Raw genomic sequence first — 18,130 nt, 5'->3', positions numbered from 1 at the left:
CAAACCTGTTTCTCTAACTGTTCCTTCTGCAAGTTAGCCTTACATAACTGATCACTGACATCAGATCGCTCCCTCTCCACCTGCTGCAAATTGCAACTCATGGTCTTGATTTTATTAAGTCCATCGGTCACAAGTTCTTTCGACCTGTGAAAAGACCAAATAGATAAGTAGCTACATAATAACATTCACAAATATTACACCATTTAAAAAAATACATAGGCTACTGAGTTACTAAAACATTCTTTGTCAAAGAATACTTGTTTGTTCACAGTTTTAACGTTCATGTTTCCATTTGTTTAATTTCAAGATCTGAGGTGAATTATATCCATTGTTGCTTTTACAGCTTCAAAGCTGGAGCACTAAATGATATTCAAAGTCACATTTCACGCTTTTAACATTAAATAAAGCACATAAACAGTAGCCTACCAAAGATTATCATTGACACGCTTTGTGTTTGATGTTCCAGCGCGACATCGCAGAAAAATAGAAACCGTTTCTAAATTAGAAATGTCGCGTGTCGCCGTCGCGCCTGGTTAGGACAAAAACTCTGATTAACATGGAAAAGATACCTTTTATCGCGTGTCGCATCTCGAGTAGTTAGTTAGGACAATTTTAATCAGACAATTTGACCGGAGAGATTTAATTTTGTCGGACATTTCATTTTTTTTCCGGCCAATGTCCGCCAATTACCGGACAACGGAAACCCTGCAAGACACTCAACAGAATTGAGGACCTATTTTTTTGTTATCAGAATGTTTGGATAAGACTTACTTCAAAAGATCTTTAGCTTTAGTCTCTAGTTCTGCATCTTTATGAGACAGATCTTTCTCCATCGCAGCTAATCTCCTCTTGGCCTCATCTCTTGCCTTAGTTATCTCATTCTCTACAATTGCTCTCACTATGTTCAGAACATCCTCATGTTGGTTCAGTTTGCTCAGCATTTGCATGAGTTTGTCCTGCAGAGTCTTCCAGCAATCATCTCTGAAGTCTTGCTCTTGGTCTTCCATCCTCCCCTGCTGATGTTTCAGAGCGGTCAGCTCTTTCAGCAGCTCAGAGTTGCTTCTTATTTGGGCCATAACCAACTTTTGAGCTTTATATCGGTTCAGTAGGCTCTGATATTCCTGTGCCTGGGCATCTCGTTCATATTTAAGCTGATTGCAGAGCTCTTCCAGCTGGCACACGTTCACTTTAGTCTGACTGACCTCCTGCTCCAGATCAATGATCTGTCTGCTGTTCTCCTGAGATAATTCCACCATCCTCATGCATTCATCTTCTTTTTTGTCATGTGAGAGCTGGCGGGCACTGAGTTCCTGACGCAAATTACCTGCCTCCATCATTAAGGATTCAATGGTTTTGGACTGACTGCAAGACTCTGCTTGATGTTCCTTAATCAGAGCTCTGGCTGCGTCAAGTTTTTCAGAAAGGTCACTGGCCATATTTGTCTGAGCGCTCAATTCCATCTGGAGAGTTTTGAGCTTTGAGCTCATCTCATTGGCTGACTGCTGAAGTACATGTAACTCATTGGCAAGAGCCTTGTTCTCATTTGTGACTTTGCTGACCTCTGCTCTCTCCATCGCCACAGTGGCTTCATGTGCATGAGTCAGCTCTGCCAGTCTATCAGTGAGATCACACACTGTTTTTTCGGGTGAACAGTTCTCAAGTTTAAGTTCATTCAGCCAGTCATCTTTCATTTTCAGTTCTTGCAGATGTTGAGTTTCTTGACTTGTCATTTCCTCCCCTCTAGGGTCAGAGTCTTCATTCAGCAAACACTTGCAATTGTTTCTAAAATGTAGGATTTCTTCTTTGATGCTGTTAATTAAGGCCCTCTGCACATGTGAAAACAAAAGAAAAATCATGGGTCATTACAGTTCAAATGTATAACTTAATGTGTTTTATATATATGACCTGATAAAAGTTAAAGGAAAGCTATTACTTTTCCTTGGAACACAACGGAAGAATTTTAGAATTTTCAAACAACTATTTTAAATACACTGATAGTTTACAATGACCATGTTTGTAAAACTTAGTAAGGTTATGGGTCAGTAAGATTTTTTTCTTTAGAAATATATATATATATATATTAGAGATGCACCGATTACAATTTTCTGGGCCGATTCCGATTTCCGATTTTTCGTTAAGTTTGACCTGCCGATACCGATTTTAGCCGATTCCGGTTTCATTTTTTCTAACCACTTTACAGCACACACACATATTTATTTTATATCTTTTCTGTAATAGAACATTTTACAATTTGCATAGTACATATTTTTTTGAACAGATAAACGCTATAAAATAGAACTATATAAATTACTCCAGGTGTGGGTAATTCAAACATCTAAAGTGCAGTGTTATGGAAGAACCATTTCCTTTTCACATTCAATATCCAATAATTTTTTATATATGTATTTAGCAAACTAAACGTCTGTATGAAAACAGGGAATGGCAATAAAATAATAGGCTATATAAATAAAAAATAAATAGCCTTGCAGTATAAAGATATTTCTCAAAGCACTCACACACAGGCCTATTGCAATCACTTGTACAAACTGAATAATAAAACAAGTTTAAATGGGTACATTTTCTATAAATATTAGTCTTCGTTTTCTTTTCTGACATAGCCTACTCCAGTTCTTGTTAAAACACGCAAATTCTGTGCATTTTGGGCGCTTTTTTGGTGAAACCCTATTTAGGCTATTTTATCCATCAAAAGTGTGCTTTCCCTTTAATTGAGCATGAGCAGTGCAGCAAATAGACTCGGCGCCGAAACACGCGCTTCACTGCTTGCCACGCTCCAGCTTGACGCTCACGCGCTGCTCCCGCTCCCGCTCCCGCTCCCGTTGTGAAAGCACTCATCGATTAACATGCACGCTGAAAAAAAAATACGCACTTGCGGTCTGAACGGACGTAATTTCACAAGGTTTCCTACATGTGTGTTCCGTGTGCACGTGTGATTCTGATGTTGCGCGATGTTAATCATGCAGCGCCCGAGTGCATTTGACCGGCATAAAATCGCCATTTGTCAGACTGACCGGCCGGTCGCCGGTCACGGCCGATCACGTGAAAATCGGCCAATTCCGGTCACCAGCCGATCAATCGGTGCATCTCTAATATATATATATATATATATTAGGGGTGCACGATATATCGGCCGCCGATATAATATCGGCCGATATGGTCATTTTTTTTACACATCGGTATCGTTCCGATGTCAAAATAGGGCCGATGTGAACAGTATGGCGTCATTTTTTAGTCAAATGTCATGAGCGTGTAAGACATGCTCACGAGCACATTATGTTATTTCACGCGCGCAAAAATGAACCTTCAGCTGGCATGATAAAAGTACTCGCGCACAAATTCAACAACCGAGAGGTGTACAGGTAGCTGCGAGCGAGCGCCTGGCATACTCTCATAGGTTAACTCTGCTTGTACAGTGGAATCCTGCTCGCGCGCAGTGGATTTCTGCTCGCGGAGTGCTGTTTTGCTCGCGCAGTGGATTTCTGCTCGCTCAGCTGACTTCTGCTCGCTCGAGTCTACATGACTTTTAACAATTTGGGGGCGGAAACCAAGGAGGGCACTGACCCTCTTATGATTGGTCACTTTCATCATGGAAAATCTTGGGAAATCCTAACCCCGCCCACCGTCTGACGCAGCGCGCGTCACTCAGCTCGCTCTGCTACTCCGGCTATCTCTGTATATTTTAGACAACGAAATATGTGATAAAACACCATACTAACTCTTTTCGTTTTCATTTAAATTAATCTTAAACATGATAGCCACACAAATGTGGTTCATGCAACGCGTATTGATTATATTCACTGCACATAACGTTTGCCTATTAAAAAAAAAACTAAATATAAAACACAAACCTGCCTCTTTTCGTTTTAAATATAATATAAAAACATTAAACATTTTAATATGGTCCAGGCAATATGTGCATTTGTACTAAACAACAGATTTTGCAGTAAACAACATTACAGTTTTTAAATTTTTAAATACAATTATTACAATTTAAAATAACAAAACTCAACCCAGTCTCTTTTTGTTAAATTTCAGTTTGATCAATATTAGCCATGATAAAAGTATAAGTAAAAGGTATAAGAAGCTATAAGCTACAAATAAAGCAAACAATTCAGTCAAACATACAAAGTCAGCACTCTTGTCTAACCATACAACGATGACCGGGCGCTCGGCACTCATGTACCCCGCCTGGAACAGCCTTTCCTCGGTTATAGTCTTTCTGACGTTCGCCGCTTTCGCTGGGGTCTCTGTAGTGGTTAAACATGAGATATAATTCGTCTTGTGTATATCTAACGGGCGATTTTTGGTCTCGTGAATCTATAATTTATTCCCTGGCCATTGTGGCCAATCGTTTTGGCTGAGGGGAAGTTTCATAACTTTATAAGCTATTTAACATTACCGTTGTATGGTTTTACTAGAGCACTGACTTTGTGTGTTTGACTGAATTGTTTGCTTTATTTGTATAGCTTCTTATACCTTTTACTTATACTAATGGCTAATATTGATAAAACTGAAATTTAACAAAAAGAGACTGGGTTGAGTTTTGTCATTTTAAATTGTAATAATTGTATTTAAAAATTTAAAAACTGTAATGTTGTTTACTGCAAAATCTGTTGTTTAGTACAAATGCACATATTGCCTGGACCATATTAAAATGTTTAATGTTTTTATATTATATTTAAAACGAAAAGAGGCAGGTTTGTGTTTTATATTTTGTTTTGTTTTTAATAGGCAAACGTTATGTGCAGTGAATATAATCAATACGCGTTGCATGAACCACATTTGTGTGGCTATCATGTTTAAGATTTCTTTAAATGAAAACGAAAATAGTTAGTAAGGTGTTTTATCACATATTTCGTTGTCTAAAATATACAGAGATAGCCGGAGTAGCAGAGCGAGCTGAGTGACTCGCGCTGCGTCTGAAGGTGGGCGGGGTTAGGATTTCCCAAGATTTTCCATGATGAAAGTGACCAATCATAAGAGGGTCAGTGCCCTCCTTGGTTTCCGCCCCCAAATTGTCAAAAGTCATGTAGACTCGAGCGAGCAGAAGTCAGCTGAGCGAGCAGAAATCCACTGCGCGAGCAAAACAGCACTCCGCGAGCAGAAATCCACTGCGCGCGAGCAGGATTCCACTGTACAAGCATGAGAGTATGCCAGGCGCTCGCTCGCAGCTACCTGTACACCTCTCGGTTGTTGAATTTGTGCGCGAGTACTTTTATCATGCCAGCTGAAGGTTCATTTTTGCGCGCGTGAAATAACATAATGTGCTCGTGAGCATGTCTTACACGCTCATGACATTTGACTAAAAAATGACGCCATAGAACAGGCCGATATTTGACGTGTGAAGTTGAAGATGAAGTTGACGATGCTGACTCGCGATCTTAGCAGTAGTGAACGCGCCTGAGAGAAATACACATTTCATACAGATGACATAAGCAGAGAACAGTCTGTTTTCTTTCGTTTTGAATTGTTCTGTTTAAAAATAGATGTTTCAAGCTTTCTATATCTCAGGTCTTTGAGGCAGGTAGGTTTCGGTTCATTTGAGACGCACTTCAGTTCACGCGTCCTGATTAAATATTTTCTAATATTTACTACTTATTTATTTTTGATGAAACATTGATCAAAATTAAGATACAATTAATACAAAACGAAATTAAATTTAAAGACAGGCTTTATGCTTTCTTTTTGAGGTCTCTGTGAAAGTTTTAAAGCGGTCTTTTAGTGCCGCTTTCAGACGTAACAGAGAACTGTCCCGTCAGTAACATTGTTAACGCAGTCCAGTGCGACTTATGTTTTTTCCCTCTTCATGACACATTTTTGATTGATCGTTTTTTGACTCGTAGATATTTGAATATATTGCTTGATATTTGATACCCGTTCGAATTAGATTTTTCTCAAAAGTGACAGCACGTGTGATTTGTGGATTACTGATAAGCGCGAGTAGAGAAACAGGTGTTTATTTATTCATTCTCAGTGTTGAAACGTAGCCTTCATGTGTTACGTTATTGTGTTAATAATAACTAAAGTAGCCTACCTAATTATGTTACATATTTATTTTGTATGAAAACTAGCGCGTTCGTTACTTATGGATTAAAAAGTAGGCTACCGTTGTATCAGTGCTGCGCGAGCTCTCCCTCACAAACACGGACGCGCGCACACAGAGAGAGAAGATAATTGTTAAATGAAAAATTGACGGGCTAAGTTTAAATTTTGTTCTTGCTTGTTTTGTTTTTTTTCTATCAAAATGTCAGAAAGCATTTTGTATTATCCATCCGTGTTTTTAAAATTCGTTAAATGACGGACGTTTTACTGTTAACACAGCCCATATGTCGGATTCGTCTTATAGCATACTTGTTATTATTTTTAGAATAAGTGATTCGTTATGCTATTATTGGACTCCTGTCTATTCATTGTCAACTGTTTTCTATAAATATGTTTGTATTGGCTAAAATTTTTACAGCTAATGCGTGTCCTGTTTAAAATGTGCAATGTTCAAAGGCAAAGACAGCACGTCACAAATAGAAGCCCTTTTCCCTGTGGTATTTAGTATCATATTTGGATATTGGTATAATAAATTAAGTAGCCTATCTTAATTGTACACAATGTTCCTGTTTTTTTTCCCTGTTTTCTAAGGGTTTCTTAATTTTAGACAAGTTGACCAGCACACATTATATGCAATGCAATATAATGCATGTGTGTCGTATGTGTGACATATTTTGCATACAGGTAAAGGTGCCCAATATCAGTCATTTCTAAAGTAAAAAAAAAAGTGTTTTGGAAAATAGCTCTTTATTTGATAATCATTAAAATTTGTTTTCTATACAGAGATATCGACATCGGTAAATATCGGTATCGGCCATAACAGCAATATTAATATCGGTTATCGGTATCGGCCACAATTTTCACATCGGTGCATCCCTAATATATATATATATATATATATATATATATATATATATATTTTTTTTTTTTTTTTTTTTCCAGCAAGGATTTAAAATAAAGGAAGTGTAAAATACATTTACATCTTTAGTAGCTGCCTCCACATTTTGGTCCAAAGTGGTCTGTAATACAGAGACCATGTCATCTTTCTCCTGGCAGATTGACATGAGTTCCTGACATCTCACTTTCTGGTTTTCGTAATTCTAAAAGAGACAAACAAAAATATTAACACACAGCAGAAGCCATTTAAATCATTAATTGACAATAACCTCAGATATTTAAAAGAAAACTTTAGTTCATATTACCCTATTTGCTTGGAGAAGCTGATCATTTGATTCTTGTGCCTGAACACACATTGCTTCAAATTCTAAAAAAAGAGAAATATAATTAGACTTATGTCATAAAATATTGAGTTTTCCCCTTTAAGGCAAATGAATACACCTTTAGTTTTAAGACTGAGAAGTTGTTGGCTTTTGAGATGCTCCTCTTTCATCTCCTCCAGCTGTGTCCTCAGACGACTGACTGTTCCAGGTGATTCAGGGACATTCGTCAGGCACATGTGTACGGCTTCTGCATCTCCCTTTATCTTAGCTAGATCACCTCGCATAACTTCGATCAGGCTGTCCAAAAGCTCAATCTTAGCCTCCTAGAATGTTGAGAAGGAAAACAGCGACAAAACGGAAATAATGAAACAAGACGTGTCTTCAAATTAAATGACAAATTTCTCCAGGTTTGAAAGTTGTTGGAAACAGTCGGGATAATGTAAGTACACAACTAAAAAAAATATATAACATAGATATAGTGATTTTTGATATTTTTAAAGCAAAAAAGTTACATATTGTGCCTTTAAAAGGAAGCTTAAGAAAGTTCAGTCCCCGAACTAAATGATAGAGGCAAACAACAGAAATAACAGCTATAAACACAGGTTAGTGTTTGACGATTATTTGGGTACCAAAAATCTTTGCAGAACATTTCAGCTTTTCCACGCAGCAGCTCACATTGTGTCCTCCGCTATTTTTCAGATGTATCAAACTATTGTATATAAATGGCTTTCGGACCAGGTAGTTCTAGGAACTAGCCACCAGGGTGGTTCCCTGAGAACTAATGGTTCCCTTAGGAAAATTTTCCTGGTTGCATTCGCACCGCAATTTTAGGAACTCTGAAGTGACATAAGCCGCGCTTTGTTGTTGTGACCTTTATTTTGATGCTGCAGCCGCTGAGAACGCCAGAGCCTGAGCTCACAGTGCTCGCATTCTCCGTGTTCATTAGTTTACGATCTGTCTAACAGTCCTGTCTAATATGTTTTAAGATAGAACCGCATAGCTGCCAACTTGTGAGTTTAGCTTGGATTGAGAATTAAGGGATGGGTGGGTGGGGTGGGGGGGCTTGGGGGGTTAAATGTTTAAATAACTAAAACTAAACATAACTAAACTGAATTTTATTTGGTTTAGTGACAACATGTTAAAATGTTTACATGGTACAATTTCTAGTAAGCTACATTTTTTTTTTATTATTGCTTGACACGAATTTCATGATTTCAATTCAATTCAATTCAATTCTTGTGATTTGATTTAATATTGACTCATTTGGATAAATATTAGGTACACAAGATAGGCGTTCATTTTTCTCAAGAAAAAAAAAAAAAACTCACCTAATGCTGTAAACATACAGAGAGCCCTATCAGTTGGTAGTATTATTTAAGGTTAAAAATAACTCAAATTAAATATAATGCGTTTTTTATTATAATAACAACTTTATTTAATGATATAAGTTAAAATGTAATAAATATGTAATATAGTACACATATTTAGCTAAGTAAGTATTCTCTATAGCTCTTTTTTTCTAGCCAGCTAACATGCTATAACCTAAATTATGTTCATTAAATGGCTTTCCTAAATGTGACATAATTGTTCTCCAGCTGTTTCATTGACCCCTTTCCGCGATTGAAAAACACTGATTGATCGATATTATGTATGAGGAATATACATTTCGGTAAGTTGTACTGTATTTTTCAACATTTTTCATTTGTGTTTATTTACTATTAGCTAGTAGAGATGATTGGTTCACGTGCCGCTCGGGATCTGTCACGTCACATTTACAAGCGCCAAAATGGTATTTATTTGAATTTCGTAATAAAATTGACAGATTCTGAGAGCTGAGATTTTTTTTACATCACAAGTAGGCCTAAGTAACCTGCTCTGTCTAGTCTGTCAGTGTCCGTGTCCTCTTTGCTTCGCGATTTTTCTGTGCGTGAGAAAATGGATGTGTGGCGTGAGAGCGTGTGCAAAGTGTCAATTGCGTGAGTCTCACGGTGAATGCGTGAGAGTTGGCAGCTCTGGAACTGTTATACATAGAAAGTAGACAGTATATGAAAAGGTATTAGTGTATGCCATGTGGTTGATGTCCAGAGTTGCTAGCTGAGCAGAAATACATAATCATGTTTGGCTTGGTCCCCTAAAAGTTGCGTTGGATTTTCTCCTTAGCGTAAAGGTTAAAAGGCCCATCTATCACTGTTTTCCATGTTTGTGGAGTCAATATATAGGCTATAATCTTTGTGTTTACACATCTTTTTTTTTAAATGCCGGGTGCTGGTATTTGCGTGCATTTGGCGAATCAACATACACTAAAGTAGGGCTGTCAAAATTGCTCAAAAATGACGTTCGAATATTCCCTCTAAAAAACACACGAATATTCGAACTATTCGAACATCTGGTTGCGCATTTTGTCAATGACGCGCATTACGTCAATAACAGGACAAATTAATACAAAGAGACATAACTACTTGTAGTAAATTTAAGTTTAAACATATTTGACAATGTATTACCAACACAAAACCAAGTAAATAAACTAATGGCCAAGACCGCAGACCTCACTCTCTCTCTCTCTCTCTCTCTCTCTCTCTCTCTCTCTCTCGCCCTCGCGCTCTCTCTGCGCATAACGGTTTAAATTAACAACAACAATAAGCACATGTTGAGTGCTGATCAAGAGTGCTTAAATTTTGTGCAAGCAATTTAAGGTCGTGACTCTTGTCCCAAATATAGCAGGCTTTACTCATTGATTGAAACAAATTTATTAACATTAATTGAAGTTTTACAGTATAGAACCGACATTGAACGCTCCGAGCAAGCTGTGCTGTGGTAAACATGGAACTTTTCTGTTTAACGTTAAATAAAATGAGGCACACAATTCCGAGAAATGTGACAACAAAGAAATTTTACCCTGAGGTTCATAAAAAATAAAGTGCTATTAAAAAATAAAAAGGCTACTTACATTCTTGGTGCTTGTATTAAAAAAAGGAAAAACTGACTGCAATTTATTCCATTGTCTTTTTAGTGCACTGTCAACTTTCAGCAGTGACGCTGTGCTAGACAGTGCGACTCGTGTGACCTGTCCCTCAGGCAGCGCGCGCGCCCACTCGCAAAGCAGACAGCCGCACCTCTGCTTCCGCGGGCGTGTTTTTCCATATTCGAAATTCACATTCGAATATTAATTTTCACGTTCGAATTCCTGTTTTTTAAAACTATTCGAATATATATATTCGAATTTAGAATATTCGTTGACAGCCCTACACTAAAGTCACTGGTAGTTCCTATAGTGCTAGTTTAGACCAGACTCTGAAGTAGGAGCTAAATTAGTTCCTCCAAAAGGAGTTCCTAGAACTAAAATCATTTCTAGTTCCTGCGGTACGAACACGCCAAAATCCAGGTACTTTCGTTGTTGTCAATTAGGAAGAAGATCGCGTGGGTGTTTGAATCAAGACTGCAATCTTTTAAAGGACAAGTTCGGTATTTTACACTTAAAGCCCTATTTACAGATCGTTTCTGATGAAATAGAACGGTTAAGATTAAAATTTGGACACATGCTGCTGTCCCGAGAACTTTAGGTTTCTTTCGCTTCCCCCCCCCCCCCCACCTCCAGAATGGCTGCATATGTGCACTGGAACAATCCTTCCTAAAACGCATTAAACTTTCGTTTACAAAGACGTGAAACTCACCGAGTGGTCAGGGGTGTTCACTGATATGCTCACACAAAAATCGCTGCAAAAGATGCTTTCCAACAGGTTTTATCGTAGTTTTTGTCCAACTCCATTGACTTGTATTGGATGTGCTGTGAGGTACGGTATTACTCCGCCGCCGGAAACTGGACTGGAGTGTCTATTATTCAAGCTCTCAACGGAAGAATGTACGGGTGTGAGGCGTTTGGAAAAATAGGTCCACAGTTTTACAACGAATGGTAAAACACCTGTTGGAAAGCATCTTTTGCAGCGATTTTTGTGTGAGCATATCAGTGAACACCCCTGACCACTCGGTGAGTTTCACGTCTTTGTAAACGAAAGTTTAATGCGTTTTAGGAAGGATTGTTCCAGTGTACATATGCAGCCATTCTGGAGGTGGGGGGGAAAGCGAAAGAAACCTGAAATTCTCGGGACAGCAGCATGTGTCCAAATTTTAATCTTAACCGTTCTATTCCATCAGAAACGATCTGTAAACAGGGCTTTAAGTGTAAAATAGCGAACTTGTCCTTTAACGATTAATCATGCAGCTCTACAGAAAATGCACACAGGCTTATAACAGTGGATGTTAATGGCACTTGTCCTTATTCTTTTATATTATTACAACCATCTGCATTCACCTTTGCTGCATTCTCGTCAGTGCTAACAGCGTCCATTTCCTCAACTGTTCTGTTCACCAGATTCTTCAGTATCTCCATCCTTCTTTCTGCTCTTTCCTCAACTATTTCTTTCTCTCTTTGGAGACGTTCACTGAAACATTGAAAAAAAGCAACATAAATTAGTGCATTTTCAATAAAATCAAAGAGAATTTCACTAAAAATGAATTGCACTCATTGACAGTTCTGTGCTCTTTACATTGTTATAGCACACTAAAAGAATTATGCAAATAAAAGAATGGCGTAAACACGGCCAAAAAATCTCTGCAGGCTCAATCTGAATGCTACATCTGTGAAAATACATCATCAGTTCACCACTATGAACTGTAAAACAGTGTTTGACTTACTTGTAGTCTTTTTCCATATTAGAAAACAGCTCCATAAACTCTGTGGTGACTTCTTCACGAATACGAGATTCCATAGTTAATTTTTCAGACTCCTCTTTGGACAACTTCTCTTTGAGCTCTTTAACTGTCACCTGAAGCTGAGGCGAATATATCACATTAGTCATTCATACAGTTTAAAATAACGCTGAAAACTATAAACATGCATTGATGAAAACTGAAAAGACACCTTGAATACCTCACACAGCTCTTGACTTTGCTCAGTCTCTAGCACAGTGTTGTCCTCCATGCTCTCATCGCCACTCTCCACATCTTCCTCACCAATATCTTCATCATCTTCATCCTCTTGCACATCCTCTAGACTCATCTCCCAGCCCATGAGTGAACTTCTCCTGGTCCAATCCTTTTTGTCTGCGTTATTGATTATCATGGACACATCTCTGGCAGATCTCTTGAGCACAACGCTAGGAGCTGGTTTAGGGTTGAGGACCACTACCTTAAAGGGAACAAAGTCAAAGTTCAAAATAAATAAATAAATAACAAAGAATCAAAAAATGCCTTTAATCAGTGCTTCTGATAATCTTAAGATGTCAGTGTAAAAAAGAATAATGGTCCTTGCAGACCTTCTGAGCCACCGCTGAGAACTTGAGGACATTCAGGGTTTCATCGTACATCGAGGCACTCTGGTTTATGTTGATGAGCATGCAGACTTTTCCACGGCCACAGAAAAAACCCTGCAAATAATGTGTGAGCTTGCTCTCTCTGAAGGGGACATGCTGATGAAACCTGCACAAAAAAACATATAAGTTCAGGTTTAAGGAAATTTCCATCTAATGCAGCCCATTAAACAAATTAATTGTTTTGTAAGTGGACATTATCTTACTTGGATTGCGTTTGGTTGAGCCTCAGAGCGTTGATGCATTTTCCTAGAGTTAACAAAGAAGTGTTGATGTTTCCAGCTTCTTTTAAACGGTCACCTCGGTTCTGAGTCTTTGCACATCGCTCAGATCCAGCCAAATCACATAATGACAATCTTGAAGACATAAAGACAAATCAATTAATGAATAAATCACTGATTCTATGTTAAAGTAACAGTTGTGTGATTAAGGTCACCTACTCGCTTATTGCCTGAATTCGGGGAACACCCACATCTTCAACCCGCAAGATTCGAATGGAAAATATACTGTGGCTATGGAGAAACGGATATTTAAAATTTTGGTCACTTTAAAAAAGTAATAACATGATAATGAGAGTTAAAAATGAATGCTAAAGTGGTTTAAAATGAAATACCTTCTGCTTGAGATGTTGTTGAGCTTGGTGGATGAGAAACTTTGATTTTTTCTTCCAATTTTCATAACTTTTAATGCTTCGTCTGCACTGTTAACTTGAAACCATTTTAGATCTAGGAAAAAATATTTAGACAAAACGTATATGTCAAAATGTCCAGCCATAAAGATAATATCCTGGTAAATAACCTATATTTAATTATTGAAAAAATATTGAAATGTAAATATTTATTTAATTATTATTTCAATGATTCACTATTACATTTGCTACACAGACAACAAGTGAACTTTATTATTCGGTTACCTTTTACAAAAGCATTGCCTTTAACATCTTGGGCTAGTCGCAAAACGCTCCTTCGGTGAGAGCCGTTTGAAACAAGATCAAGCAGATCATGGATGCTTTCATTGTAGATTTCACAAAAGGAGACCCACACTGAGAATTTAACATGAGAGTTCTCATCCAAACAGACACTGTCCCCATTTGTCTCGCTAGAAGTGGAGCCTGGAAGAAGAAATCAATGTAAAGTGCACGCTCACATTTACTGACAAAATGCTAAAAAACAGTTTCAAAGGCAGAGAGAAAGTCATTAAACAATTAATAATGCTTACTTTCAAAAGATGAACAACTAGAGCTGGACATGCTGGACAGAGTTTTCTGGGAGTCATTCTGATAAACATCAAGAAACAGCCATGATGTGAGTATTAGTAATGTACTTCTCAGTACTAAAAAATGGTATGTTAAAAAATTTACTCATATATAAAATAAAAAAATTACATCTTTAAATCGACGAAGAAGGTTTCTCTTATTTGTAGCATCCTCATCCTGCTGCTCTTTAGTGAGCCTTGTAAAGTCGACACATCTGAGAGGTTTGATGTTATTTTGAGAATAAATTCTACCTTCTATGCTGTTAAAGATAACATTCAATGACCTGGGCAGAATTCCGCCATCTGATTCAGGCCCTATAACATACAAGTAGCATAAATAGACATTAAAATGTATTAATAGACAGCATATATAAAAAAAAATCTCATACAAAACCCTTACCAAGAAAAGTGAATGTCTTCCCAGCATTGGTAACTCCATATGTAAAGATCAAGGAATTCCCTCCCTCCAAGACTTCTTTCACAAGGTTTTTAGTTGTTCCATCAAATATCTGTCTTTGAGTTGTTTCTGGACCGTACACCTAAAATATGAATTAAACATTGATACATCAGAAAACACTTAACATTTTTCGAAGCCTGTTCACAATAAATGATCATGCTAGAGGAGACTGTGGCCGATCATACCTGAGAGAACTGAAATCGTTGTGCCAGATTTGGGCCGAATCTCTCACTGTGTCTGGCTGTCAGAGATGCTCTAGGTGCTTTCAGAATCACAGTATCTGGAGGCTCAATTGAAATGTACTCCTATTTGTAGAGATTACAATTATAACAAATTACATTAAACGATAGTTCATGAAATAATGAAAATTCTGTCACCATTTACTCATCCTCATGTTGTTCCAAACCCAGATACATAGCCTACAATAAAACTGAATAGTAGCCTAACTAAGGCTTTAATTTAACCTTACTTTTTTTTTTTTGAAGATGGTTATATGGGTATTGGAACAACATGTGGGTTGTGGTGACAGAATTTCTAAGAAATATTATAAAATAGTCAAATATTTGTCTAAAATGTTCAGGCACCTGTGATTCTCCTTCTGCTCTCTCTGAAGAAGTGAATGGACGTACACGGAGATAGACCTGCAAATTCTCTTTTTCCAGCAATACTGAGTCCTATGGAAATAGAAACAAGCAAAATTAAAGAAAAGTTACAGCCTTAATATCAGATTCGAAGGCTTTAAACGTGAGTTCTGTCTGGTAATAATAAATACCCTTGATAATTTGGAGAACTCGGCGAAGAGATCTTTCCGGAGGTCTTCAACCGTTATAGATCCAACATTCTCAGGCTTGTGATTTAAACACGATTCCATCATCTTGAAAAAGCCTATCAAAATGTTTGACGTTTAGCTAAACATGTTGTTATTATATGATAATTATTATATTAATTAAGTGGCTACACGCAAAATTAAAACAATAATGACGTTACGTTATCGGCCATTGAACGTGTTAAAATGAGCTTTAACTAAGATGTTATCCTATTAAACTTAGAACCAATTTTGAATGACATGTAACGTTAAGAATATAAAAGTATTACCTATGTGTTTTCATTCTCGCTAATTTCACTTACTTGTTATTATTTTCTTTTGTTTATCCCGTTTACATTGCTAACATGCTTGCTTCTTTCCTGCCGTCGCGGGTCTCTGTCTGTTCAAATCGGACCAATCATACAGCTCGCTAAAGACGTATCTCCACCCCCAAAAGTGGAAGTAAATGTATTGTAGTTCTGGTTAACTGACAGGATAAGCAAAACTAAGGCAAGGAATGCCATGTATGAACTACATAGCACATAAAGCTCCATTTACTCACGTGGTTTACGCTTTAGCGTGTAGTCGAGTGTGTACGTGCATGTGGCTCTCAGTACGTTAGTTGAAATGGTTTAGATTTGTGTAATAAGAAATAAACTATACATTTGCGCTTGTAAAACCTTGCGGGTCGGTGTCAGTGAAAAATTGCAATTCTCTTGTCAGTGAAAGATGTCAGTGTTTATGGATTTAAACATCATCATCAGCAGTAATGACAAGAACAGACTCAAATGCATCATAGAGACAGCTGCGCATCGTAAGTATCATTAATAGTAACTTAGTTATAGTAGTAGTTTTGAAGTCTTATCTGAAATGTAACGCATTGAAAATCTAACTATTGAAAACGGTAAATAAAAGCCTAGATCTGCTGTACTTTTAGAGAAACACTTAATGCTGTTATAAACTTGTAACGTTAATCTATATTTCAGTTGGCTACTCAACAGTCGCAATAAACTATGTGGTTGAACCACAACAGAAGAAACCGGTATGATATAAATAAGTTACTCTCATTTGTACACTTTGAGGGACTTCATGTGATGATGCTATTATTTTCTTGTATTACAGGAAATTCCTAAGCCACAGAGTGTGTCAGACATATTTGATAAATTCCCAATAGTACAGGTAATTTACTTCAGCATGTTTCCAGAGCATAATTAACCGTGATGAATATTCTGTTAATGAACAGTCTGTGCTTTTTTTTTTTGTTCATAGGGGAAATCATCACCCATCAAAGTACTGAATCGATTGACCATTGTGGCTTCTGATGCATCTCATTTTGTGAGTATATAATGAGGAAACAACAAGAACATTTTTGTTACAGTATTCAAATGGTGAGATTTGTATTGTCGTGTTGTTATTCTCTTCAGAGACCAACCAATGAATACAAAAACTTTGATCTTGTGGCGGTGTACCCCAAAACAGAAAAACTCTTTCATGTAAGTGAAATTACAATTCTGAATTAGCTTCAGTTTAGGCCAATTAGTATTAGTTATTTTCTTTACATTTCTGATGACAGCCAACAGTTGTTGTGTGTTATTAAAGTGTCTGTATGTTTTCCCTCATCTGAGCCAGGCAGCCTGTATGACTTTTGATGTCGACATTATCTGCATTGCAGTGACTGAAAAACAGCCTTTCCATTTTAAAAGGGCTCCGGTTAATGGGGTGAGTTTATAGCCATACCTACCAGGTGATTTCAAGCAGCACTAAGGCATTTATTTTAAATTTGATTTGGTAGTTAAATAACCAAAATTACAACAATGCGAATATGAGGACATATTTCACACCAAAATTAAAATAAATGTACTTGCCTCATGTTGAGTTGTATGAGCACCTTTTCAAATATGTTCTCATGGTGTTTTCGGACCACTTTTCTTATACTTTCATTATATCTTTAACATTCCACCTTTCAATATGGGTGTAAAACATCATGAACTTTGATAAATAAGAGAATTGCAATTGTGTGAATTATCCCTTTAATTATCCCTTTATCATCACTGATGTCATTGTTTTTCACTTCAGGCTATTGACAGGGGGGTTTTCTTTGAGATCTGTTATGCAGCAGCCATCAGAGACAACATTATGAGAAGATACACCATTTCCAATGCCTTCGTCCTTATGGAAATCTGCAAAGGAAAAGTATGTTGTCCCTTTTTTACACATAAATGCCCATAAAACGTTATGCCGATTCAGAAATTGCATTTCCCCCCACAGAATATCATAGTGTCCAGTGGAGCAGAAAGGGTAAAAAAGTATTTTGTTAATATATTATTTCAATATTACTGTATTGTATGGTCAGTATGACCTTTACATCTCTTGTTCTTTTTTTTTTCTTAGCCTCTTGAGTTGAGAGGCCCATATGACATTGCCAATTTGTATCCTTTTTAAATTAGTATATAAATAAGTTGTCTGAATATGTCATGGTACTGTGTGCATGTTGGTATGTTCCTTCATTGAGATTTCAGGGGGCTTGTGTTCAGCCTGTCTGATGGAGATGCCAAAGCTGCCGTTTCTACTAACTGTCGATCTGTCTTGCTGCATGGAGGTAAATTGATGGGAAATAGCCTCACTATTTCCCATTTCTTCAGTAAAGGCATACATCTATGCCACATGGTCCTGTTTCCAGTTAGTTTGCTCTTTGATTTGCGGAGTATGCATTTATACCAGTGGGCATAAGAGAGGTTTTTATTGATCTTTCAGTCTTCTTTTTGATATTAAATTTGTTAAAAATGATATATGAATGTTGTTCATAGGTGATTTTCATGATTCTTTATAACAGAGACGAGAGCTACTGCGTTTGGTGTTGTTCACACCATGAAGAAACCACAGACTCCTGAGAAGCAAGAAGAGGAAACTCCAGCACCTAAAAAGGCCAAAATTGAACTAGTGTAGCCAGTATCAGTGTTCTAGATGG

At 37.3% G+C, this 18,130-nt stretch overlaps 2 protein-coding genes across 7 annotated transcripts in view; one reads left to right on the top strand and one right to left on the bottom strand.

Annotated features, from left to right (window-relative positions):
• Positions 1-15,573, bottom strand: part of kif20bb (kinesin family member 20Bb) — a 25,595-nt gene extending 10,022 nt beyond the window's left edge. For 2 of the 4 annotated variants that reach the window (XM_079852043.1, XM_079852044.1), the window contains exons 1-20: positions 15,486-15,573; positions 15,130-15,242; positions 14,942-15,031; positions 14,543-14,662; positions 14,301-14,439; positions 14,031-14,215; positions 13,865-13,922; positions 13,560-13,757; positions 13,260-13,371; positions 13,087-13,158; positions 12,853-13,002; positions 12,593-12,755; positions 12,199-12,465; positions 11,973-12,109; positions 11,590-11,719; positions 7,399-7,603; positions 7,263-7,324; positions 7,041-7,160; positions 772-1,826; positions 6-144 (exon numbers count right to left, since the gene is read on the bottom strand). In XM_079852043.1, the coding sequence (XP_079708169.1) occupies positions 6-144; positions 772-1,826; positions 7,041-7,160; positions 7,263-7,324; positions 7,399-7,603; positions 11,590-11,719; positions 11,973-12,109; positions 12,199-12,465; positions 12,593-12,755; positions 12,853-13,002; positions 13,087-13,158; positions 13,260-13,371; positions 13,560-13,757; positions 13,865-13,922; positions 14,031-14,215; positions 14,301-14,439; positions 14,543-14,662; positions 14,942-15,031; positions 15,130-15,231 (3,504 nt within the window). In that variant the 5' untranslated portion in view covers positions 15,232-15,242; positions 15,486-15,573. The remainder of the gene's footprint in view (positions 1-5; positions 145-771; positions 1,827-7,040; positions 7,161-7,262; positions 7,325-7,398; positions 7,604-11,589; positions 11,720-11,972; positions 12,110-12,198; positions 12,466-12,592; positions 12,756-12,852; positions 13,003-13,086; positions 13,159-13,259; positions 13,372-13,559; positions 13,758-13,864; positions 13,923-14,030; positions 14,216-14,300; positions 14,440-14,542; positions 14,663-14,941; positions 15,032-15,129; positions 15,243-15,485) is intronic. The other 2 variants (XM_079852045.1, XM_079852046.1) reach the window with 1 other exon arrangement.
• Positions 15,051-18,130, top strand: rpp30 (ribonuclease P/MRP 30 subunit). Of its 3 annotated transcripts, none has more exons than XM_079852068.1 (12): positions 15,051-15,101; positions 15,886-15,976; positions 16,149-16,204; positions 16,285-16,341; positions 16,432-16,497; positions 16,587-16,655; positions 16,792-16,881; positions 17,239-17,355; positions 17,431-17,460; positions 17,554-17,591; positions 17,682-17,761; positions 17,996-18,130. In XM_079852068.1, the coding sequence occupies exons 2-12, from the start codon at positions 15,892-15,894 to the stop codon at positions 18,106-18,108; spliced, it is 801 nt and encodes a 266-aa protein (XP_079708194.1). In that variant the 5' UTR covers positions 15,051-15,101; positions 15,886-15,891; the 3' UTR covers positions 18,109-18,130. The 3 variants fall into 3 exon arrangements, with proteins under 3 accessions (XP_079708194.1, XP_079708193.1, XP_079708195.1); XM_079852067.1 differs by lacking the exon at positions 15,051-15,101 and adding an exon at positions 15,693-15,775; XM_079852069.1 differs by lacking the exon at positions 15,051-15,101 and having other exon boundaries at positions 15,704-15,976; positions 17,970-18,109.

This window comes from Squalius cephalus (assembly GCF_949319135.1).
Source record: "Squalius cephalus genome assembly, chromosome: 19".
NCBI classification, from domain to species: domain Eukaryota; kingdom Metazoa; phylum Chordata; class Actinopteri; order Cypriniformes; family Leuciscidae; genus Squalius; species Squalius cephalus.
The sequence above is the reverse complement of the archived record's forward strand: the minus strand, read 5'-3'. Positions and strand labels throughout refer to the sequence as shown.

Bases quoted from the DNA above. Each gene is read 5' to 3' on its own strand.
- rpp30 (XM_079852068.1), top strand. From the start codon at position 15,892: ATGTCAGTGTTTATGGATTTAAACATCATCATCAGCAGTAATGACAAG. The intron at 15,977-16,148 runs GTAAGTATCATT...TCTATATTTCAG, and splicing joins CATAGAGACAGCTGCGCATC to TTGGCTACTCAACAGTCGCA. The intron at 16,342-16,431 runs GTAATTTACTTC...TTTTGTTCATAG, and splicing joins ATAAATTCCCAATAGTACAG to GGGAAATCATCACCCATCAA.